At 35.2% G+C, this 24,606-nt stretch overlaps 1 protein-coding gene across 2 annotated transcripts in view; it reads left to right on the top strand.

Moving 5' to 3' along the window:
* Vcl (vinculin) overlaps positions 1 to 24,606 on the top strand; it is a 110,283-nt gene that overhangs the window by 44,632 nt on the left and 41,045 nt on the right. For both annotated transcript variants that reach the window (XM_005325893.5, XM_005325894.5), the window contains exons 3-6: positions 15,433 to 15,583; positions 15,745 to 15,853; positions 18,639 to 18,761; positions 20,729 to 20,889. In XM_005325893.5, the coding sequence (XP_005325950.1) occupies positions 15,433 to 15,583; positions 15,745 to 15,853; positions 18,639 to 18,761; positions 20,729 to 20,889 (544 nt within the window). The remainder of the gene's footprint in view (positions 1 to 15,432; positions 15,584 to 15,744; positions 15,854 to 18,638; positions 18,762 to 20,728; positions 20,890 to 24,606) is intronic.

The following is a 24,606-nucleotide window of genomic DNA, read 5'->3' as shown; positions in this document are numbered from 1 at the left end:
TGTATTATGGAGAAATAAAGGTGGAAATTGTGGCTGCAGAGGAATTTTTTTAAAAGAAATACTCTAAGTTTCAAATCAAAAGCTGTAATACAGACTGACTTTGTAATAGGAATACAGAGAAAAAGACCAACTTTAGAGGTAGGAATAATAGAAAAAGTCTCATGTAGGAAGTAGGATTCAGGAGGACAGAGAAGGTAGAAAGGATGGCATGAGCAAGTCATGGGGGCCTGTGAATCCAGAACTAGTCATGATGGGGTGCTAGGAAATAAGCTTTGAAGGTAAGTTGGGCCAACTGATGAAGGTCCTTGAAAGCTTGGTAAAGCTCTTTAGAATTGAGTAGCAGAGAAGCTTTGCAGTTTGTGAGCTGTTGAATGACAACATGTAAGTGATTTTTCAGGAAGATTCATAGCCAAATACAGAATGAATAATTGGTGCTAGTGCTGTAATGAAGGAAAAAAAGTTATATGTCAAACCTACCAGAATCATTTCTGTCAATGTGGATTTGCTTTTAATTGATTCTGTGGGAAATATTTATGGCAATTTTATTTGCCTTTGAAAACTTGCCTACGCTGTCTTCAATGAATTTCATCCTTATTTCTGCAATAGAGCAGGAATGAATAAAGAAGGCAATTCTTGGATCCTGGCCAGGATTATTCAGTATCTGAACATATCAAAAGGTGGTGGTCTTGTGATATAAACTCCTTGAAAAGGGCATAGTATGTGTTGTCTGTTGGCAGGCAAATGACAGTTTTATTTAGAACTCTAAAGTGTTGTCACATTCTGCCTCAGTGCTGTTTTGAACAGTCTGCTTGAAATCATCAAAACTTGGATTGATTCACTAGCTTGGATTATTTTTAAAACATATTGAAATGTCTAGGCCTAGTGAATAAAATAATGTTCCAAAAATAGTATATGAAAAGGTACACTATTGCTACATGATTGCCTTTAATCATGTTTCCTGCATAATTACCTTATTTTAATCCTTAAACTTTAGCTAAGCACAATAATGGTATATACTTGTAAAATTTTACCATAATTTGTATTATTGTACAAAGAAAAAACCTTTAAGATGATCAAAACATGCTTATACTTAATTTTGACCTCTTAGACCTGAAGTAATATTGTCACATTTTTAGATCACCAGCACTTACATTTAGCTTTTTCTTTGCTTTTGATCTTGAGCACTCAAACTAATTGTGATGTAATTCTATTTTTAAACACTTGTGGGTGGAAGTGCCCAGAATATCTTTATTTTGAATTGATTTTTTGATCATGTCACTCATTGGTTTCTGTTTATCAGGGGCTAATGCATGCTTCTAATGTTTTGGTTAACTTTGAGTTTTTTGTGATCCTTTCCATTGTCATTATACAAGAAGATTTTTGTCTATCAATGTGGATGACCAAGTGTCTGCGAGGTAATCATTCACATCTGCCAGTTGTCTTGCTGCATTTTTGACCTAGGGCAAGCACTCAAACTTTAAATAGTTCACCTTTGGACTTGCCACAATTAAATGTAGTTGGGTACTACTGTTTTGCACAGACTTTCTCAAACAAAATGATTTGTGAAGTTTTGAATCTTTTTAAAAAGAACCAAGTCGTTTTATAAGTTTGTAGACAAGTTTTGAATAGCTTGACAGAGATTGAATCTTTGGTTTACTTTGTGTACTATTCATGATTAAGAAATAAGCATATAACAGGCTGGGGTTGTAGCTCAGTGGTGTAGAGCTTGCCTAGCATGTGCGAGGCACTGGGTTTGAGTCTCGGCACTGTATATAAATAGATAGATTAAAAAAAATAAAGATCCATCAAAAACTAAAAATATATTTTAAAATTTTTAAAAAGAAATAAGCATATAAAACTATAAACATGTAATACTTCAATTTCCATTTTCTGCAGAGTAAACAAAATCATATGAGTGAAAAGAACTCAAGGTGCCAAGGGAACTCATTTATTGTACACTTACTATTGAGCAAGGTAGATATATTTGTATTTTCTTATGTAATTCTAAGAATACCAATTTCAAGATAATAATAAACTCCTTTTCCAGACAAGCTTATTTAACCTGTTCAACATCAGTCAACTAGATAAGTGGCAAGACAAGTGTCTTTATTGGTGGTCTCATGGCTTCCAAGTTTATATTCTTTCTGCCATCTGATCTTCAGAGAATTGTATAGTCCATCCCTAGCCCTCCAGGCAGAATTCAGTTTTAGATGAGATAACAATTTATACTTTCACTCACTATTTCCAAAGAAGGAATAGTACAAATAAAATTTGCCATGTATCACATTGTTTTAAAAACTAGAAAGAGGTTGAAGTAATAAAATTTTAAAGATTTAAAGAATCATGGAGATTATTTAACCAACTGCTTTATTTTTAGATGAATTAAACATCAGCTATACCTTATAGACGGACTTATTTTTGCCATGATTGCTTATTTTTGTTAAATGCCCTTTCTGTATCTATTGATACACGTAATTTTTATCTTTTTTTTTTTCTGTTAACATGGTCTGTGGTCTTATACATAAGTAGATTTTCTGATAGTGGATTATTCTTGTATTTCTAGTGTAACGCTATGTGGTTCTGATTTTTTAAAAACTACAGTGCTGAATTAATTTTGCTTACATTTTGAAAGGATTTTTGCTTCTTTGTCCATGAGAGACCTTGATCTATAATTTCCTTTTCTTGTATTTTTTTTTAAATTTTTTTTTAATGTAGACTAGTTGATCCATTCTAACAATCTCAATCTTTTTTTTTTTTTTTTAAAGAGAGTGAGAGGAGAGAGAGAGAGAGAGAGAGAGAGAGAGAGAGAGAGAGAGAGAGAGAGAGAGAGAATTTTTGATCTTTTATTGTTTAGTTCTCGGCGGACACAACATCTTTGTTGGTATGTGGTGCTGAGGATCGAACCCGGGCCGCACGCATGTCAGGCGAGCGCGCTACCGCTTGAGCTACATCCCCAGCCCCTTTTCTTGTATTTTTTGTGTTTAGTTTTGCTACCAAGGTTATTTTAGCTTCATAAAATGAAGCCTTTTCCTAGTCTCTGAAACAATTTATTTATATACAATAAAGATTATCTGCTCTCAAAAGTTTGGCATAACTTGTACTTAAAACTCCATGAATCTTTTTCCAGCCTTGCACATGACTGAGTCACACTCCCTGGTTGGGTGCTGAGGAGCTCAGTCACAGAAATGTGGCAGAGCTTTCCCCACCCTTCTTGGGTTCAAGGGTAGGTGTCTCGTGCATGGGTGTGTCTTGCTACAGCCCCATGGGTGAAGCTGTGCTCACCTGTTCCTTTGTAATATAACCCCTTGCCCTGTTTAGGATAGAATCTTCCATGGAAGTGCCTTGTGTGTGTCCCCTTCTCTTACTGTGCCCTTGGGTGTGGCCTACCCAGGTGTCAGTCAACCTGCTGACAGTGGACCTCATGAAGATAGACTCAGCCCCCTGAAACCTGACCCCATGCCTCATTTGAATAGCTTCTCCTCAATAAAAGGGGTCAGCGCGCTCTCCCTGTCTCTCTTCCTGCGGACCCTTAAGGTCAGAGGAACCTTCACAGGGACCCCAAAGAAAAAAGTTAAAAAAAACCTCCATGAGTCTTTTGGAAGGAGAGACTTGATTCCTCATTCAGTTTCTTTTTATTAGCTAATTCAGATTTTAAGAATGTTATAAGTTACTTTTAATAATATGATACTTTTCTAAGAAATTATCCATTTCATCTAAACCCCCAAATTTATTAGTAAAACATTCATAGTTATCTGTTATTATCATTTTCATCTCTCTTGTATCTCTAGTTTTTAAAAAAAAATTTAGTCGTAGATGGACACAATATCTTTTTTATTTATTTTATGTGGTGCTGAGAATTGAACCCAGGCCTCACATACGCTAGGCAAGTGCTCTACGGTTAGCCCCGAATCTCTAGTTTTATCACATTTTTTTAAACCTTTTATTTTATTTATTTATTTTTATGCGGTGCTGAGGATCTTACCTAAAGCCTCACACGTGCTAGACAAGCGCTCTACCACTCAGCCACAACCCCAACCCCTGTCTACCTTTGTTTTAAAGTGATGTTGGGAATTGAACCAAAGGACTTGTACTTTCCAAAGTTTCTTATTTTAATAGTTTGTCAATACTTCAGTCTTTATGTTTAATCTTTCATATACATGTAATTTATAATGTATATGTATATAAATTATTTTTTATTTTTGTGTTACCAGGGGTTGAACCTACTGGCCCTATACCACTGAGCTACATTCCCAGCCCTTTTTATTTTTTGAGACAAGCGTCTCACTAAGTTGCCCAGGCTGACCTCAAATGTGGGATTACATGCATGTGCCACCATATCTAGCTCTTTTTAAATGAACATATTTAAGTTTTTTTAAATTTTGCTTAAGTCCTACTATAAGTTAGGCTATAGCTGCAGATACTTAAGTATTTTGTAATTTTGATTATGAATTGCTCTTTAACCAAGAGTGCATTTTAAGGTTTCAAAACTCTTTTCACTATCTTTTTGTTATATTTCAAATTCAATTGCACATGCCTACAAGATAGGGTTGGTAGGATATCAATTATTGGAAATTATTTTTTTTTTAAAAATGGACACAATATCTTTATTTATTTTATTTATTTTTTATGTGGTGCTGAGGATAGAACCCAGCACCTCACAAGTGTGAGGCAAGCACTCTACCACTGAACTATAACCCCAACCCCCAATTATTGGAAATTCTTTTGTGACATGATTAATGGTCAGTTTTGGTAAGTGTACTATGAACTCTTCAAAAGAAAATATATTCTTTTTTTGGATATGGGGTCCTATTTATATTGATTAGGTCAATATATCAATATTACTGGTCAAAATTTTTATAGGCTTAACACTTGTCAATGAACTATCAGTTTATGATTTAAGAGTTTTGATTATTTTCAGTGGGTCATTGTGGTTTTTAAAAAATTTATTTTCCTCTCAGCTTTACTGAGGTACAGTTGACAAATGAAAACTGTATATATTTAAGGCATATTATTGTGTTTCTAATTTTCATTTTAAGTATATACATGCAGTGTCTGTAATACGACTGTTTGATAAGAATGAGAAGGCCACTTTGCACTGTTGTAATTTAAGAGAGTAGGGACAGGGAAAGGAATACTTTGTGGATGAGGTCTGTGGGATGTTTAAGTCTAGGAGTACAAGGTTGGAACAGCTTGTTTTGGTGTTATCATGCAGTGGGTGAGTTGGTCCTGTGCACTTGCTACTTGAACTAGATTAAAGTATGTCATTGTACTCTGTGTTCCCGACTGCCTCCTAAAAACTATGCCTGTGGCCTTCACTCAGGTTTCTAGATGACTAATGGCTGAGGATCCTTGACCTTTCTCAAAATATCAATGCCATGAGCAAAGCATATTAGCTATTACTGTGATGTCACAGAACAAGTCTATATCTGCTGTTTTATAGTTAAATTTGTGCCAAATGGCCAGTATGTAACATAAAACTTTTATTTTTATGCATTTCTCGGAGTCTTTTGAAATCTTCAGTTTTATTTTTTAAAATCATGTGCTTATATACAAAAAGGTTTGAGGAGTGAGTGAATTGATTATAAAGGCAGAACTTTCTATTTAAGGGATACTAGAATGGCCAAACCAATTTATGATGCCTGAAATCTCACTGGAGCTCATTCCTCAGATTAACAATGTAAATCTTAAATACCTAGTGAAGGGAGAATTCCTTCAGCCTTAACAGTTATTTTTTCTTATCTGATAGGTAGGAAAGCAGAGGGAGTGTGAGTGCCTGCCCTGCTTCTTCCAAGCCTCAGTTCTCACTCAATCCTTATACTATGAAGGACTTTAATATTATCTTCAATTGAGGCCATGTATGTAATCACAGAGGAAAAAAAGGAATCTTAAAAGGTTATCATGCATAATAAGATTGTTTATCATGCAATAAAAATTGTTAAATGTAAGAATTAAATATTCCACCACTTTTATGACTCTCTCAGCATTTCTTCACTCTTAAATATGATGGGTTACTCAAACTTGGAAATGATCAGGGCCTTTTGTAATCTCTGACTAGATGGAAAGAGAAGGAAAGTTTCAAAAGGGTTCACAAGAGAGCAAGAATAATAGTTAGTCAGTTTTGCTGGCTGAATAATTATGCAAGGGCCTGACTGGTTGGAAATGGCAGCAAGGGAGGTGCTGGGTGTGGTTAGCCACAGTGGAGAAGACCTTACTTATCAGCTGATTGCATTTCCAACTTCCTTCTACCTGTTTCCTTCTCCTCTCTTTGGTGCTGTTAGTGCTTTGTATGTCAAACGTTTGTGGTCTTTGAGTACTTTGATGTCCATGAAATTACATTTTCAGCGTCTGCTCCATAGCACTTCAGTCTTTAGTGAAGAATACATTTTTTTTGTGACAATATTTATAACCTAAGTATCTGTACTGTCTAAGGTCAGTTTGTGTTTTTATTAAAACAGTGAATTTGATATAGGATGAATTGCATCTATCCTTCCCTGACATGTTTTGTTTTTCTGGAGGAGTAGGTGGAAAGCTTAACTTGTTGAATGCTTTAGAGAGCCTTTTAGTTTTAAATTATGGACTAATATATGTCTAAATAGACCTATTATACTATCTCCTTTATGTTATTTTCTCTCATGCTTTCACTCTCATTTCCATGGCTAAACCAGTGAGCTAAGATATGATGATTGATATTTACAGAATCAAATTGAGATTGTGTGGCTTCCCGGTGAGTGTGCTACCTGCTCTTTATGATGGTAGACTGTCCTCTGTAGTTAAACGTTGAACCAGGCTCATTGTATGTTATTTTTTTTCACAAAAAAGACAGTGTGTGTGTGTATGTGTGTGTGGGGGAGGGTGTTAGAGGAGATATACCTACTAGAAAAAGAACTCAAAGAAATATGGTGATAACTATCATTTTTATAAATAGTGGCAAGTTTGTGAAACAAGAGCAGTGTCTTTACTTTCTCCATTACTTTTGTAACAGCTCAAATAAAAATGACCACTCCTGCTTTTATGCCCTCTCAATTTTTGCTGGACATACTTATAAATACTAATAGGTACTTGTTTGTATGTCTGTCTCATCCTACCAAGGTGGTTGCCCCTTAAAAGTAGGATTTTTTTAAAAATCTTCTTATTTCTAGGAATCATAGTATGTAGGTCCTCAATAAATTAAATGAATCAATAGAATATATATGAAAGAATTCAATAAAAGGAATTTAAGATTAGTACTTCACTTTTTCTGAGCATAGTCTGAAAGAAAAAGTCTTTAAAAAAGACTAGTGGGTTATTTTATTCTAGTGGGGGTGAGGACACTGTCTAATCTTGCTTGCTCTATGTTTGAGGTTTCTGCCTTTGGATATGTTCACTGTGGGGATGAATGGTTTACAACCAGACACTGTATGTAAAGGATGAAGTTATTCCATATGACACTAAGAAATGAATATGCTGATTTGCATGCTCAGAAACAATATAAAAGTATCAGTAGCTTCCCAACATCCAACTTAAATAATCTTGGAAAGCATACACTTTGCCTCATTTTCGATTCTATGAACTTGTCCTAAGGGAAAATTTTCAAAAAGAGAGAGAATATACATATATATGTATGTACCTGTATATATACATAAATATGTTCAAACACACAGTGAGTAAGGGGGAGTTTAGGTTATCATTTGTTTTCCTTGGGGGAGAGACTTGTGGCAATCTTTTTATAATCTCTGAACCTGTTTTTTATTTTTTAATAAAAAATTTAGGGCTGTGGTATATAGTTCAGTGGTAGAGCACTTGACTAGATACATGGTTTAATTTCCAGCACTGCATAAAACAAAAACAAAAACTGAGCTCAAGTTTGAGCTTCTTTTTTTTTTTTTAATTTTTATTTTTCAGTGTTCAGCGGACACAACATCTTTGTTTGTATGTGGTGCTAAGGATCCAACCCTGGCCGCACGCATGCTAGGTGAGCGAGCTACCGCTTGAGCCACATCCCCAACCCTCAAGTTTGAACTTCTTAATTGGTGATAATTAAAATCACATTGGGCTGCGGTTGTGGCTCAGTGGTATAGAGTGCTTGCCTGGCATGTGTGAGGCACTGGGTTCAATCCTCAGTACCATATTTAAATAAATAAATAAAATAAAGGTATTGTGCCCATCTACAACCAATAATAAACAAACAAACAAATAATAAATCACATGGAACTGTGAAATTTGGAAGCTTCTCAAATTGGTTCACACAATGTCAGGGACTAATTCTGAGAAGCAAGTCATGAGTGAGTATGCTTAGGGATTCTATGAGGCTGTCATTTTATATAAAGCATAAGAATTTTCTGGTACTTTTAGGTTGAAAATGGAAAGGCAGAGAGAAGCCTTAATCTAGTTGTTTGATTTTGTGTGTGTGTGTGTGTGTGTGTGTACATGCATATATGTGGTTGCTGGGGATTAAACCCAAGGTTTGAAACATTCTAGGCAAGTTCTCTACCACTGAGCTACATCTCTGGCCCCAGGTGATTGATTTTAAGTCTCTAAATCAATATTATTAGCATATAGTCAAGATACAAATTATTTAGTAATTTGACTACATCCCTAGTTATTCTCTAAAAATTTAGATTTCTATTTTAAAGATCACTTTAAGAAGCCAGCAGCTTGAATGTTTAAATAAAATCACATTTTCCACAGACAAGACAGACTCCTTCCTGTTTTTGATTGCTGGTTAGTCATAGTGGGATTTTTTTGGCTTTTATGAATGCCATTAAATTTTAATGTACAGATCAGATGTCTTATTGTACGAAAAATGGTGCAGTGTCTGTTCTGGCCTTATCATTTTACCACACAAGGGAACCATTAGTGTAGAATCAATTTGATTCCTGCAAACCTTTTCCATTTCACTCCTCTTTTTCCAGTTTCCTTTTTCTCTAATGATTATTCCTAATGTTTTAAACTTTTTTTTTCAAATTTAAAAAGCTTATATAGTAACTGGATCCTTGTGAATAGATATAGCACAGGAGTTGCATTCTGTGATGCTTATGTTTATTTGCTATAATTTCATCTACGTTTAAGTTTCTTAGAAATAAAATCAAGTTTGGGACTCTAGTTAAAAATTTCTATGGAACAAATTATTTCATTTGAAATAGACTTGAGCATTAATTATGTGTTAGGCTGTGAACTCTATGAATGTATTAATTAAAAAGACAGGATAATTGGCTTTGTTGAACTTTCAGTCTTGTGAAAGAGACAGCTAAACTGAGAAACTGTGATAAATTCTTTAGGAACACATAGGTATCTATAGATTGGGGAGTTATAACTTCCTAAAGGAAGAGGCATTTAAAAATGGAGTCTAAGAACAGGAAGGGAAACTAATCAAACAAAAGAGGGGTGGAGGACAGGTTCTTTAGATGGAGGAAATGACTGTAGAAAGCCTGAAGCCATGGTATCAATGGTCTTCACAGCTAGTGGTTTTCAACTGAGTGAATGTCTATCCCTACAGGACTAATAAAAAATTCCTCTTGAACATTTTTTTCATTGAAACATTTTAGATTAAGTTTAACAAGTTGCTAAATGTGTGTTTTCTGCCATATTGTATATTATATACATATCTAAAATATATTTTCATATAAATTTAACTTATTTAATATTTGGAAAATGTCTGCCATAATTATTGGGAAAGTCAGTCTTTGATTGTCCAATGTCAGCCAAGTCAGGTTACTTTTTTTTTAAATAGTTTTTTTTTTTTTTTGTGAGAGAGGGAGAGAGAGAGAGAATTTTAATATTTATTTTTTAGTTATCGGCGGACACAACATCTTTGTATGTGATGCTGAGGATCGAACCTGGGCTGCACGCATGCCAGGTGAGCGCACTACCGCTTGAGCCACATCCCCAGCCCAAGGTTACTTTTTAAAATGTTTTTTTTTTTCCCTAATCTGTCAGTTATATTTTATTTATTCAGCAGTACTTGGGATTGAACCCAGGGGCACTTTACCACTGGACTATTTCCCCAGCCTTTTAATTTTTTTTTTTTTGAAAAAGAGTTTTGCTAAGTTGCCCAGTCTAGCCTCAAACTTATGATCCTCCCACCTCCAGCTCCTGAGTCAGGCATGTGCCACCATGTATGACTATTAATTGTATTTTAAAGATATTTAAATAGAAAAAAATAGTCTTTTATATTTTACCTATATATTTACAGAGCTTTCATTCTTTTGTGTAATTCTAGATTTTCACCTGGCATTATTTCTTTTTTCCTGAGAGACTTCGTTTAAAGTCTCTTATATAGTTCTGCTGGTGAAGAATTCTTTCAGCATTTATGTATCTGAAAAAGTGAAGTATATTTTCAATTTTGAAGTATATTTTCACTGGATATAGATCTTTAGGTTGATATATATTAGGGTGGATTTTTTGGGGTGGGGTGGGGGACGGTCAGTGCTGAGAATTGAACCCAGGAACCTAGCACAATGGTAGGCAAGCACTTTACCAATGAGTTATACCTCCACCCTTTCCTGCCTCTCCACATTTTTTAGAAGTTTAAAGATATTGCTTCATTGTCTCCTGGCTTGCACTCTTGCCAGTGAGAAGTCTGCTGTTCTTTGTTTCTTTAAGAGTTTGTCTTATTATGGGTTTTAATGAACTTCATTATGATTTGCCTTAGTGTAGTTAGTTCTTGATATTGTTATATTTGGGATTTATTGAGCCTTTTGGACCTAGGACTTTATAGTTTTCTTCAAATTTGGAAATATTTTAGCCTTTATTTCTTCAAGTAATTCCCTTTACCCCTGCCACCTTCTTTCCTTTGAGGCTTCATTTGTACAGGTTCTTTTGAGGTTCTTTGGAGTTGTTTCATAGCTTACTGATGGTTTAATTAAAAAAAATTATGTTTTGACCCCATTTGATCTTGGATAGTTTCTATTGTTATGACTTCAACTTCAGTAATTTTTTTTTTGTGTGTGTTATCTAATCTGCTACTAATTCACATTGTATTTTTGTATCTCAGTTTATTTTTACATCTACTTGTTCTGTTTGGGTCTTTTTATGCATTTAATTTATCTATCTAAGGTACTCAATCTTTTTTTTTTTTTTTTTGTACCAGGGATTGAACTCAGGGGCACTAACCACTGAGCCATATCCCTAGCCTTGTCTCTAAATAAATTTTATTTAGAGACAAGGTCTCACTGAGTTGCTTAGTGCCTCGCCATTGCTGAGAGTGGCTTTGAACTCAAGATCCTCCTGTCTCAGCCTCCTGAGCTGCTGGGATTACAGGCGTCTGCCACCATGCCCGGCCTCAATCTTAAATATAGACTACAGCTGTAATAACTTTTAAATATTCTTGTCTAGTGATTCTTCATCTTTGAATTTCTGAGTTGGTTTTGAATGATTGTTTTATTTTTCATTACAGGTGTTATTTTCACGTCTTTTTGAATACCTGGTATACCTGGGTCCTAGGACAGAAGCTTCATTGTGAAAAGACATAAACATATTTGGATTATGTTAACAACAGGGCTTGTTCATAAAAGTAGTCAAGTCAGACAGAAGTATAGGTACCTTAGGCACCCAATACTTGTGATTAGTGTCTGAAGTGAATGTTGGTTTGGGCCTGAGCCCTTAGACTATGGAGTCAACACTAACTTTGGATTGTTAATGTTATAACAAGGACTTAAAGGTTGCTTTTTCTAGAACCACTGACTCTTCATTTGGCCTGAAAATGTAAAAAACTTGGTATCTGTTTGCATTTTGAAATCTGTCTCCTTTGCTTTCTGAGTCAGTTACCTTGTATTCCAGAAAAAAAACGGATCTAATCCATAAATTTCTTATGATAAGTCAAAACTACCCACGAGGCATAGCAACTTTCTTATGTATTCCAGCAAGGTCCTGCCTGACCAATCCTGAGAAAATGATACCAAGACTGCTTGACTGTGCATATTTCTGGCTTCCCCTTGTCTCCCTAATCTGGGAGCTCATGTCAGTACCGCTGAAGTCAGAGTTGGAAACACGGTTCTCTGTTGTCTTTCTAGTATAGTTATACTGATTAAAGTTCCTTTCCTGCTTTTCACCATTACTTTTTTCTGTTTGGTTTTTGGGATGAGTTGTTGTACTTGATAATTGATACTCCCAGAGCTGGGCCTCTGTTCTAGGACTCTGATAACAGTGTCTGAGTTGCACCTCAGCCTCCTGGATATCTGGTATCACAGGCATGTGCTATTCATAAAGCTTTTATAATTTTAAAAATATGAAAATCTCTTCAGCTTGATTCATAATAAGAGGAATGGAAGTTAAAACTATGTTGAATAAAAAGAAAACCAACAAAATAGGAAAAGGTATTTGCAAATTGTATATCTGATGAGGGTTTAATATCTAACATATATTAAAACAACCAAATTGAAAAAATAGGCAAAGGACTTGAATAGACATTTCTTCAAAAAGATGTCAAAATGGGCAAGCATATCAAAAGATGCCCACCATCATTTGTCATTAAAGAAATGCAAATAGAAACCATGAGATACCGTTTGGCTGGCATTTTTTTTTTTTAATTTTTATGTGGTAGTGAGGATTGAACCCAGTGCCTCACATGTGTTAGGCAAGCACTCTACCACTGAGCCACAACCCCAGCCCTTGGCTGGCTTTAATAAAAACAAAATGGAAAATAACAAGTGTCAGTGAGGATGTACAGGATTAGGAACTCCTTTGTTACTGGTGAGAATGTAAAATGGTGCAGAGTTGGTAAACAGTTTTACAATTTCTCAAAAAAGTTGAACATGGAATTAATATATTACCTAGAATTCCCTTAATAGATGTAATATCCAAGAAAAATGAAAACATATCCATACAGAAAGTTTTACAGCATTATTTATGATTGCCAAGAGGTAGAAATAAACCAGATGTCCATCAGTGCATGAATGGATAAAGCTAATTGTGACATATATATGCAAAATAGAAAAGAGTATATAGTAGAAAGATCAGCAGAGTACAGGGAAGAGAAATAGAGGGAAAGGAGGGAAGAGAAAAGGCAAATATTGGAGACTGAATTAGAGTAGATTGTATCCTATGCTTTATAATTATGTCAAAATCCTAATGTATTGGGCTGGGGATGTGGCTCAAGGGGTAACACGCTCGCCTGGAATGCGCGGGGCACTGGGTTCAATCCTCAGCACCACATAAAAATAAAATAAAGGTGTTGTGTCCACCGAAAACTAAAAAATAAATGTTAAAAAATTCTCTCTCTCTCAAAAAACAATCCTAATGTTTGTATAACTAAAAAGTACCAATATAAAAAAAAAGAAATGAGGTACTGATAAAAGCTACAACTTGGATGAATCTTGAAAACATTAGGCTATATAAGAGAAAATAGACAATAAAGGTTACATGGTATATGAATTCTTTTATAAATATATAAGCAAATCTACAGAGATGGAAAGCAGATTAGTGATTATCAAGGGATGGGGGAAGGGGTAAATGGGGAATGATTACTTAATGAGTGCTTGGTATTTATTGAGATGATAAAGCATTTTGGTGCCAGAGAGAGGTGGTATTTGAACAACATTGTGAGTACTAAATGCTATTGAGTTGTACCATTAAGATGATTATTTGAATGGTTTTATGTTATGTGACTTTCCCTTTAATTGAAACAAACACACAAACTATATCGGGGATCCAATCTTTGTGTACCACTAGTGAAGATCTAAAAGTTTGATTATATACTTAATTGGTGAGACAGAACCTTTGATTTAGCAATTCCATTTCTAGAATGTATCCTACAGATAATATAGGGTAAAATGGTGAGTATCCAAGATGATTCATTGAGGCAGGCTAATAAATTATGAACTATTATGTAGCTGTATAAAAGAATGAAGCAACTCTTTATGTACTTTTAATAGAACATTTCCAAGTAAAAAAAAAAAACAGAAAGCCGAGTGTGCTTAGTGTGATCCTATTTGTGTAAAAAGGGAAAATGTTTTCATATACCAAAAATGTCTTATGAAGACATACAGAGGAAATGCAGCATTGAAGGAAACTCAACATTGATTGCAAGTGGAATTGACTTTGAGTGCTTAGAAGATAGATAAAGGAGGGAAGATTTTTCACCCTATGCCCTTTTAGTTTTAAATGTGTATATGTTTGTGTAATATATCTGAATATACATATTACACAATTTAAAATTAAACCAAAATTTTAATTTAAAAATTAAAAATAATATGAGCTGGGGGTGTAGCTCAGTGATAGAGCACTTGTCTTGCATGTGTGAGACACTGTGTTTGATCCTTAGCACTACATAAAAAAATAAAATAAAGGTATTTTGCCCATCTATAACTAAAAGAAAAAATAATAATAACAAACTACTCAGGCCTTTGAGGCTGACCAAAAGCCATATCAAACAAATCTTGTTCTTCACTGATATTTGTTAGTTACTATCTTATGGCACCAATATTTGTGTTTTAGCTTAGGAAGGTATGCTTTTTGAGAGTTAGAATAATGCTTTTTACATCTTTATATACCATTTCTGTAGCCCAGTGCTTTTTATGTAGTTGAAATTCTTATGCTGGTTTAATTCTTTTTATTAATAAGGCAACCCTACTTTATACTTGTAGAGTTTTGTGTTATTTCATTTGATCCTCAAAATAACCTTGTGTGGTAGTATTTTTTTTTTTTTTGCATGTGACATTTATTGTGTTTTCAAATGAGAATGTGTAATTTTGGCTAAGCATTTTAACTTTAAGCAATTTATTCCTTATCTTTATAAGTTACTCAGTGATAACTGTGGGTACATTGAATATGAGATTAGAGGATCTGTTAGGCTCTCTGTATGGATGGTTAATTGAATGAATGAGTACATTTCAGTAGTGCAGGAGGATCCAGGAGAAATACCTTTTTTTTTTTTGCATTTTGGATTCTTCTTTTAAATTAATTTACCCCACCCTAACCCACCATTCAAACCCTTGGCTGATTATTAAACTATATTGCTATAGATAACTGGTTTACTGATCTTTTTAACAACATAGTTTTATAGGCTGTTTGTAAGTGGGCCAATGGATTTGTCAAACAAGTCTGTTTAGCTCATGAGTGAAAAATTTGTATCCTGTTAAATCTGAAAATACTATGAAGGATTTCAGTTCTTTATGCAGTGCCTTTTGATGGCAGTATGTGTAGAATGGAGAGGAAGGAGTAAAGAAACAAGGAGTTACAGAGAGATAACAACATAATGTAAAAGGTCCTACATGTGTTCTCAACATTTTTTTGTTGCCAAGATAAAACAAAGAACAAAGATTTGGTGCACTGAATGAAAGAATGAATAAACGAGTGTTCTCCCATTAACTGCAAATAATCTAGAAACCTAATCAGATTATCAGTTGGTCTTGGATATTTTTCATGTAGAAAAAAAATGTGAATTTATATATATTTAAATTCTTCATGATAGTCTTCTGCTTGGTTCTGCCAGTTAACCCATGTTCTTTCTCCCAGGGTTGAGAATGCTTGCACCAAGCTTGTCCAAGCAGCCCAGATGCTTCAGTCCGACCCTTACTCAGTGCCTGCTCGAGATTATCTAATTGATGGGTCAAGGGGCATCCTCTCTGGCACATCAGATCTACTCCTTACCTTCGATGAGGCTGAGGTAGGCAATCTGAGGCCCATGCTGATTCTCCCAGAAAAATAAATTAGTTTTACAGATAATAATGGAACACTGATAATTGTTTGGTGGCTACACATTCGAATTACCATGTTTTCTATGTATAATTCTCTCACTTGACTGAATACTCTGAAATATGTTTTCAGGTTCGTAAAATTATCCGAGTTTGCAAAGGAATTTTGGAATATCTTACAGTGGCAGAGGTCGTGGAGACTATGGAAGATTTGGTCACTTATACAAAGAATCTTGGGCCAGGTTAGTCACATTGAGTTTTTTTTTTTTTTTTTTTTTTTTAAAGAGAGAGAGAGAGAGAGAGAGAGAGAGAGAGAGAGAGAGAGAGAGAGAGAGAGAGAGAGAATTTTTAATATTTATTTTTTAGATCTCGGCGGACACAACATCTTTGTTGATATGTGGTGCTGAGGATCGAACCCGGGCCGCACGCATGCCAGGCGAGCGTGCTACCGCTTGAGCCACATCCCCAGCCCCACATTGAGTTTTTATAATAATTTTTTTGTGTGTGTTTGTGGGTTGTCCATGTTGGATCATGAGGAAAGGATACTTGTCTTTTTGCAGAAGATAGGTGATCATGCACTGGGCTTTCAGGTGTGTCTGTTCTGTTGATGGAGCTTCTGCTGAGGAGATGTCTTTGTCTATGAAATCTGAATCTGCTTTCTACAAATTCTGGCTCTGTGGGATAAATTAAACCAACATTGCAAATGTTGCTGGAGAACGTAGAAAATACTTTTCTATTACTGTAATGCTGAGGGTCACCCTGAATTCTGACCTCTTCATTTCACATTACACAGCATTCCTTCACTGTCTGCCAGCTGGCTTTTAGCTTTTTCTGATCTCTTAACTTGCTAATTAGCCTGCCTACTATTGTGGATTAATGCCCTAGCCCAAGGCTGCCTAATATAATCAGATCTAGGAGAGAAGAGCTGTGTGGTTAAATCTCATTTTGAAATCTGAGTATTTAATATTCAAAATACACAAATAGATACCAGCTTTTGATGTTACAGACAGGTAACATGACCTTGAGAATCATTAAAGAAGAAATGATAAACTTGATATTTATCACCTTATAAAATTCTTCAGTTTTATGTAAAATGTTGGATTTTGCAAACTATATTTTTTCCTTCTGTACTAGGGATTGAACCCAGGACTGGAATATGCTATACCACAGAGCTATTTCTGTAGTCCTATTATTAAATGTTATTGATTGATGTACTGGGGATTGAATCCACAGATGTTCTACCACTGGGCAACATCCCCAGATCTTTATTTTTTATTTGAGAAAGGTTGTCAATGAGTTGCTTAGGGCCAGCTTTAAACTTGCAATCTTCCTGACTCCTGAGTCATTGGGATTACAGACCTATGCCACCACACTAAGTTTTTTTTTTTTTTTTTGGTTGTTGTTGTTTGAAACTGATCTTGTTATGTTGTGGAGGCTGGTCTTGAATTTGTGATTCTCCTGCCTTTAACTCCAAAGTCACCTGGATTATAGGGATGTGCCACTGTGCCTGACTCTTTTAATTTTTTTATTTTGAGACAAGAGTCTCGATAAGTTGCTCAAGCTGGCTTTGAATTTATGATCCTTCTGCCTTAGCCTCCTGATTATACGCATGTGCCACCATGCCCTGATACTTACAGTATTTTAGGTTCCAGTATAGTCATTTTTTTGGGGGGGTGGGGGTGGGGGTTCCAGGGATCGAACTCAGGGACAATATTCTCCAGCCCTATTTTGTATTTTATTTTATTTAGGGTCTCACTGAGTTGTTCAGTGCCTCGCTTTTGCTGAGGCTAGCTTTGAAATCACAATCCTCCTGCCTCAGCCTCCCGAGCCATTGGGATTACAGGCGTGAGCCACCATGCTGGCCAGTATAGTCACTTTAATGAAATTTAAGAAGATCACCTGGAAATGTTTTTTTTTTTTTCTTCAGAGCTGTATTCTAAACTTTCTTATACTGTAAAATTTTTCTATTTCCTCAAGTGGAGTTTTATGCATAACAGACAAAAGGAAACTATTATGGATGAAAAAGAGGCAGCCCCACCTTCCGGCTTCTTTTTGGATGGTCTGTGAGACGATTTAAGAAATCCTCGGAGTAGCCTGGCATAATCCCAGTCACTTGGGAGACTGAGACAGGAGGACTGAAAGTTCAAGGCCAGTCTCAGCACCTTACTAGACCCTATCTCAAAATAAAAATAAAAAGGACTGGAGATGTAGCTCAGAAGTAAAGCACCCCTGAAGTCCTAGGAGCAATTTGAAAATCAAAGCTTTAGAAAATCACATAGCACCTTTGAATAATAACCAAAAGTTCTAGCAGACTGATTACAAAACACCAGATGCTTTCAAGCACTATCATAACTGTGATTATTTTTATAATATTTCTATTTGTTTCTACTTATAAAAGTAGTATATGCTGGGGTTGTGGCTCAGTGGTAGAATGCTTGCCTAGTATGTGTGAGGCACTGGTTTCGATCCTTAGCACCACATAAAAACAAACAAATAAAATAAAGTATCCATCTACACCTAAAAACCTATTAAAAAACAAAAAAGTAGTATATGCTTATTTTGGACAAATTGGAAAGTAAAAAAATATATATATGAAGATGAAGACAAAACACACCACTGAAATTCTTAGAACTTTTTTAGTCACTGTATTCAGCACTAGGCTCACATGGGATTCTTACATAGCACATCATGGTGGCTAGATATATGGTGTGAAACCTGTGTGTGTAGTAATCTGGTAAAAATATTTTTATCCCACTTGTCCATTTATTTTTTTTACAAATAGGTATTAATTTGTTTCTGTTTCTAATATTTGTGAGTATATTTTTGTCAAACATGAAAATTATATTGTATTTAGAGTTTTCATATAATAAATTACTTTCATTAAAAGGAATAAACTTGCATAAATGCTAGGGTTCAGTGATTAGTGGTTTGGACTTTAATAGTAATTCATAATAGATTTAGGCTTAGAGAGCCAGATCCATGCTTGTTTTACTACTCATCCTGCAAAATTTCTTTCTTGTGCCCCAGGAATGACTAAGATGGCCAAGATGATTGATGAGAGACAGCAGGAGTTGACTCACCAGGAGCACCGAGTAATGTTGGTGAACTCAATGAACACTGTGAAAGAGTTGCTTCCAGTTCTCATTTCAGGTATTTTCTGCTTGCACTTTAGTTTGTAAGGAAAATAAATGTTAGTATGTTCTGAACTCTGAAGTTCATTTTTTTTTTCCTGCTTCCTTTGATGTCCTTTAGCTTGGGTAAAAGTGAGATCTGATTGATTGGGTGTTACATGATGGTGCATGATACTAAAAAAGAGGATTCATCTCAAATACTCTCCTTCTCCTGTACTTTGTTTGAACTTGCCCTTTCTGTGGCCTAGTCTGTTCTCCTAAAACTCTAACAGGACCTTTTCCTTGAGAGGTAGAATCTCCTGTAATCATGGACATTGATTTTTTTCACACCTTTACTTGTGTTATAGAAAAATAATTAGAAACTAGAATGGCTATATTGAGCACTGTATAATAAAGAAATGAATTCAGAGCCCTTTTCAGTGTTAGCACAATTTTCCTAAAAAGATATTTAACTGTTTTCTGTACTGTGAATAGATCAGCTCTTTGGCCACCAGCTGGGACCACTTTCACTTTGAGCATAGCCCCAAAATGCAAACATGATGTCTGCTTTCTCACCTAGCAAAAGGGATTTGTACTTACTGAGTGTTTAGTATGTGCCAGTCCTTCTTTTATTTATTTATTTTTTGGTATCAGGGATTGAACCCAGAGCACTTAACCACTGAGGCACAACCCCAGCCCACCCATTCCCCACCCACTTTTTAAAAAAAATTTAGAGACAGGGTCTCACTGAGTTGCTTAGGGTCTTGCTAAGTTGTTGAGGCTGGCTTTGAACTCATGATTCTCCTGCTTCAGGCTCCAGAGTGACTGGGATTACATGGGTGTACCACTGTGTTCAGCCATGCTTGGTTTACATAATTATCTTAATCTGATTGTTAGTTACTTAGTTTAGCTCTAAGAGGTCAGCTTCATTTTTAAAATGTTATGAGGCATATCACTGTGACCCTAGTTACCTGCTCTGATGGTTTAGCTAGAAGCTAAAAAAGGAGATATGAATGTAAGAGTTCAAAATGCTCTTATATGCACTACAAAACAAAAATTTGTAGATAGGATCCTATGTGGAAAGTATTTGTGGGATGGTGGTGGTGATGGTTTGTGTTGTGTGAGCATGCATATTTTGCTAGGGATTGAATCCAGGAGGGTTGGGGATGTAACTCAGTGGTAGAGTATGTGCTTAGTATGAGCAAGGTCCTGGGTTCAAACCCCAGTACCACACATACACACACACACACAAAAGGAGGGGACTTGGGGAAGGATTGAATCCAGGGCCTTGCCTCTTTAACCCAAGTACTCTACCACTGAGTGATCGCCCTAGCTCTAGGAATATGTTTTGAGGCCATGTGTTCTATGTGCATTGGAAGATGGTTTCTTTCTAATCTGGGTAACTCATTAAAGTGTTAATTAATCTTTGCTTATGAAATTTTTAATAATTTGATGGGAAGATATTCTTTCTCTAATGCTCCTTATTATCATTCTTAATTTTTTCTATTTTACTTCTGGGAAAATATCATTCTGAATTTTTTCTATTTTACTTCTATTTTACCCTGCTCCATAGTGAGAGAAGTCCCGGAAGATAAATTGATTCTTTGGGGTCTTCTATTGAGATTGGAGGCAGCAGGATACTCCATAGTATTATTGATGGTTTTCATCTTGTCCCATTAGGTTTGCAGTGGGTGGAACCAGTTTTAGGGTGCAGGATAATAGCTTATTTAGAAGGATATTAAGAATATTAGATATTTTATGATTATAACTCATTAATATATGCATGTTAATTAGTTCCCTAATCATGTAGTGGTGATGTTTTGTACCTTTAGATTTCTTTGCAATGAAAGTTGTAATATTGGAACTTTATTGGCAGATTTGTAGTGTTTGTTTTGTATATTTCTAAGACTTTAGAAATTCAAAATATGTGTTCAAAGTGTAGAACATCTTGTATGAATATTGTCACACAACAAGATTTAATTGCTGATTTTTTGTTTATTTTTATAGCTATGAAGATTTTTGTAACAACTAAAAATTCAAAAAACCAAGGAATAGAAGAAGCTTTGAAAAATCGCAATTTTACTGTGGAAAAGATGAGTGCTGAAATTAATGAGATCATCCGTGTATTACAACTCACTTCTTGGGATGAAGATGCCTGGGCCAGCAAAGTAAGTGTTATTGGAGGAGAAATAAGCAAAATCCTGAATTCTCCCTTCCTAGGTGATTTTGATTGTTACCTGTTGCAGATTTTATCTTGTAATTGTGTATAGCATAAGAGTACTTAGGTATTGTGAATGTAATTTCTTCTTTACTTTTGTTTCATGGGTTACTTGCTACCTTTGCAAATTTCTTTGTTCCAAGGTAGAATAAATAAACAGTCATGTGGAATGAATATTGGTTGAAGGCTGAGGTGGGTAGCCTTTCTTTCAGGTTGGCTGATGAGGAATGTTAGTCCCCTGGGTGGTATCTCTTCCTTGTATGTGGGTGATTGTAGCCAGGTGACTAAGAAAGACACAGAATATGCCTATAATTTTAAACTTTATGGAAAAATTTCCTTTACCCAACCTTTGATTCAGAGGAATATACAGAGGAACATCTTAGCATTTGTACATGTGTCTCTTCATTATTCCCTTTTCTCTAAGGAAATTTAATTTAAAATATTTGTCTTTACATTTGTCAGTTAGTTTGTGAAGTCCCTTTCACCCTGTCTAGAATCTCTTCTTGCGCTTAACGGGATTGGTGGATTCCTTTTAGAGTCTGTCAGCAGTGGTTTTGTGTTACTGCCACTCTGGTCCACTTTTTCCTATGTAGTGACTATGAACAAAGCTTCCACATCTGGAAGAGCAGAGACATTTGTGTTTATACTTAGGAGCCCAAGATGCAGGCAGTTTGGGGAATATACTGCTTTCTCTAGGATCTAGACCCAAATGTCTCCAGGGTCACCTAGCAGGCTGGTAGCTGACTAAAGAGGGGATTTTATAGTTTGACTTTTGTTGGTTGTTTAGTAGAGATATATATGTTTTTCCTCCAGGACACATAAAAGGTAGGGTCAAAGCAGGGACCTAAAAACCACCAGCCCTTTCTCTTTTACCTAGAAAGGTAATTTAACAATGGATATTACTTTAGTTTACTTCAACTATGGATTTATTTAACAGGCATTTTCTCATTGATGTGCAGTTCTTCAACTGGTTCTAAGATTATATTTTAAATTTACATGGTAAAATCATTTTAAATCTTTGATATTGATTTAATTTTGCTTTTGCATACTTGACTTTTACTTCCCTGTTGTGACTTCTTTATGCATCTTTTTTGTTGTTGTTCTCTTGTTTGTTTTATTCTTTTTCTCACGTTTAGAAGGTAAGCTTTCTCTTGCCCTTTAGTTTCTTTTTTGCTTAAAAACAGAAAAAGCATGTCTGTGGGGTTTTCTTGTGCTGTGTGCTGTGCCTTATTCTGTATGCCGGTGTGTAACACTGTGCTTGACTATGCGTTAGAATGTGATTTAATATGGGACTCTGGCTGTGCTGCACATACTGTTTGACTCTGCTCATATTGAGCTATTTCTTTGGGGAGAAACAAAAGGAAACACATTACTATGGGCCATCAGGATTTCTGTATTTGGTAGGTACTTTTTTAAATCTGTTTTCAGTAGCATCCTTAGGACTTATTTTGCCTGGTCATTCCCACTGACTTCATGTGAAGCAGTTTTCCCCAGGTAGCTGGGTAACCTTTGAGTTATGTATGTAGACCCTGCTCTAAGGAAAGGATACTTCCAGCTGATGCCATCTCCCACCAGTCTTCTTGAAATTTTGCTTTTGGAATTGTGTAATTGGAACTTTTAAGTCAAAATGAAAATGAGTAGGATAGATAGCTTAGATGAGGCACCTGTCCTGCATAATAATCCTTTGATTTGTCAAAATCCAAAGGACAAAAGAAGCAAACTATGTTTACCTAGTGGTTTTCCTAACTTCAGTCCATGGCTTACTATGTGAACTGTCTAAGCTGTGAATCAGCCATAATTTTCTGAATTCATGTTCCCCTAATCTCTTTCCTTTGCTTTTAGTGGATGAGAAAGTAGTAAGGAGGAACAGGCATTTAATTTTAATGTTTCTCTATTTTTGAGAGGAAAGTCATTCATCATTTAGTGAATAAGTGCTAAATGTGAGTAAGTGAATAAGTGCTCAGCTTTATTTTGTACTGTGATCCAGTGCTACATCTTTAACAAAATAAAACAAATTCCATTGAGTTTTTCAGGACTTGGGAGGATATATAAGGAATAGACCTGTTCCTCACCATGTGTGGTCTTAAAGCTGTCCCAGTTTTATGTTCATCTAGGAGAAAGTAAGTTGGCTAGGATGCTGCAAAACTAACTTTATCAGGAGTGAAAGAAAGTAAAATCAGTGAGTTCAAGCAAAAAGAAGCTCAAATACATGACATCAGAATGAACAAGAAATTTTTAAACCTGTTTACTTTTGTTATACATTTAACTGGTTCAAAAAAATAAAAATACTGTAAAAAGAAATACAAGACAACTCTTCCTCCCAATCCTGTCCCCATCCACTCTTACTTCTGCTCACTCCCTAAAAAATAATTTTTATTAGTTACAAGAATATTTAGCAAAAAAAATTACCTTAAAACTGACATTGGTAACTAGGATTTGGGCTGTTTTTCTGTTTATTAGGGTTATGCATCTTTCATTGCTCAACTGTAAGCAGTGAATTAATCAGACCTTGTGTCTGTTATCACTGAGTTCCCATTCTGTTCAATGCATACAGTGTCTTTCACCTCCTCTTGGCCCTACTAATATATAATTAACTTTGTCTTACCATACTTGTTTCATGCTTCCCCATTGGTGCAGTATTCTTCTGGAAAGTGATGGTTCCTCTAGAAAAATGGGGGAAGAAAGTAAGTGGAATGAATTCTTGATAAAAAGTGTGTCTTGCCAATTAAGTTCAGGTTTTGAAGAGGCAATGCAATGGCTGTTTGACATTTTATACCTATATTCAAATTGCAAATTTACAAATTTAAAAGGATCTTTGACTTTAAACACTATTTCTTTTAAAAATAAAAAGTGTCCCTTTCTTAAATCAACAATCATAGTGATCATTGAAAGTCAAGTTAATATTTTTTCTTAGGAATACATTATGAGCCAAAAAAATTTAAGTTAAACATAATTCTAATACTACTCTTTATAAATTTAATACTCAATATTATTTTTTTTGTATTAATAGTACTTGTATTTTGTTGCATGTTGGAAATTAAGAAAAAATGAGACAAAAATTTGAAAAGCATTTCACTGCTAAGATAACTTGAGTCATTAAATATGGTTATTCAAAATGAGTTGTGGAGAGTTTCCTCCCACTGTGGTCCTAAAATGGTGATGAGTAAAAGTAGTGACTGACTCAGAGGTCCTGCATATACTTTACCAAAGAAGGAAATATTGGTTAGAACATGCCATCCTGTAATACTATCCCTTACTGCAAACCGTTGAGATTTAAGGATTTTATTTTATTTTTCCTTTTCTTTAAACAGATACAATTTTTTAAATGCCTTTATTTTATTTATTTTTATGTGGTACTGAGGATTGAACGCAGTGCCTCACATATGCTAGGCAAATGCTGTACCACTGAGTTACAGCCCCTGCCCCTATTTGATTATTTTTAAAAAGAGGTTGTATATGAACTTTTAAAGAGTGTTTTAGTGTTTTGTTTTAGCAGCTAATAGAATGAAAGATTTTTCTGTTCAGGATAAATAGTTAATTCAGGTATTTATGATGTGTTATTCTTTCCCCTCCCCCAATAAGGAGAAAATCCCCCAAAATGTCAAAGGAGTTTATGTTTCCTTTCTGATCTGTTATCTTCAGCTAGCTGATTCATCTGGTTGTGTGC

Source organism: Ictidomys tridecemlineatus, chromosome 1, assembly GCF_052094955.1.
Source record: "Ictidomys tridecemlineatus isolate mIctTri1 chromosome 1, mIctTri1.hap1, whole genome shotgun sequence".
In the NCBI taxonomy this organism is placed as follows: Eukaryota; Metazoa; Chordata; class Mammalia; order Rodentia; family Sciuridae; genus Ictidomys; species Ictidomys tridecemlineatus.
The sequence above is the reverse complement of the archived record's forward strand: the minus strand, read 5'-3'. Positions and strand labels throughout refer to the sequence as shown.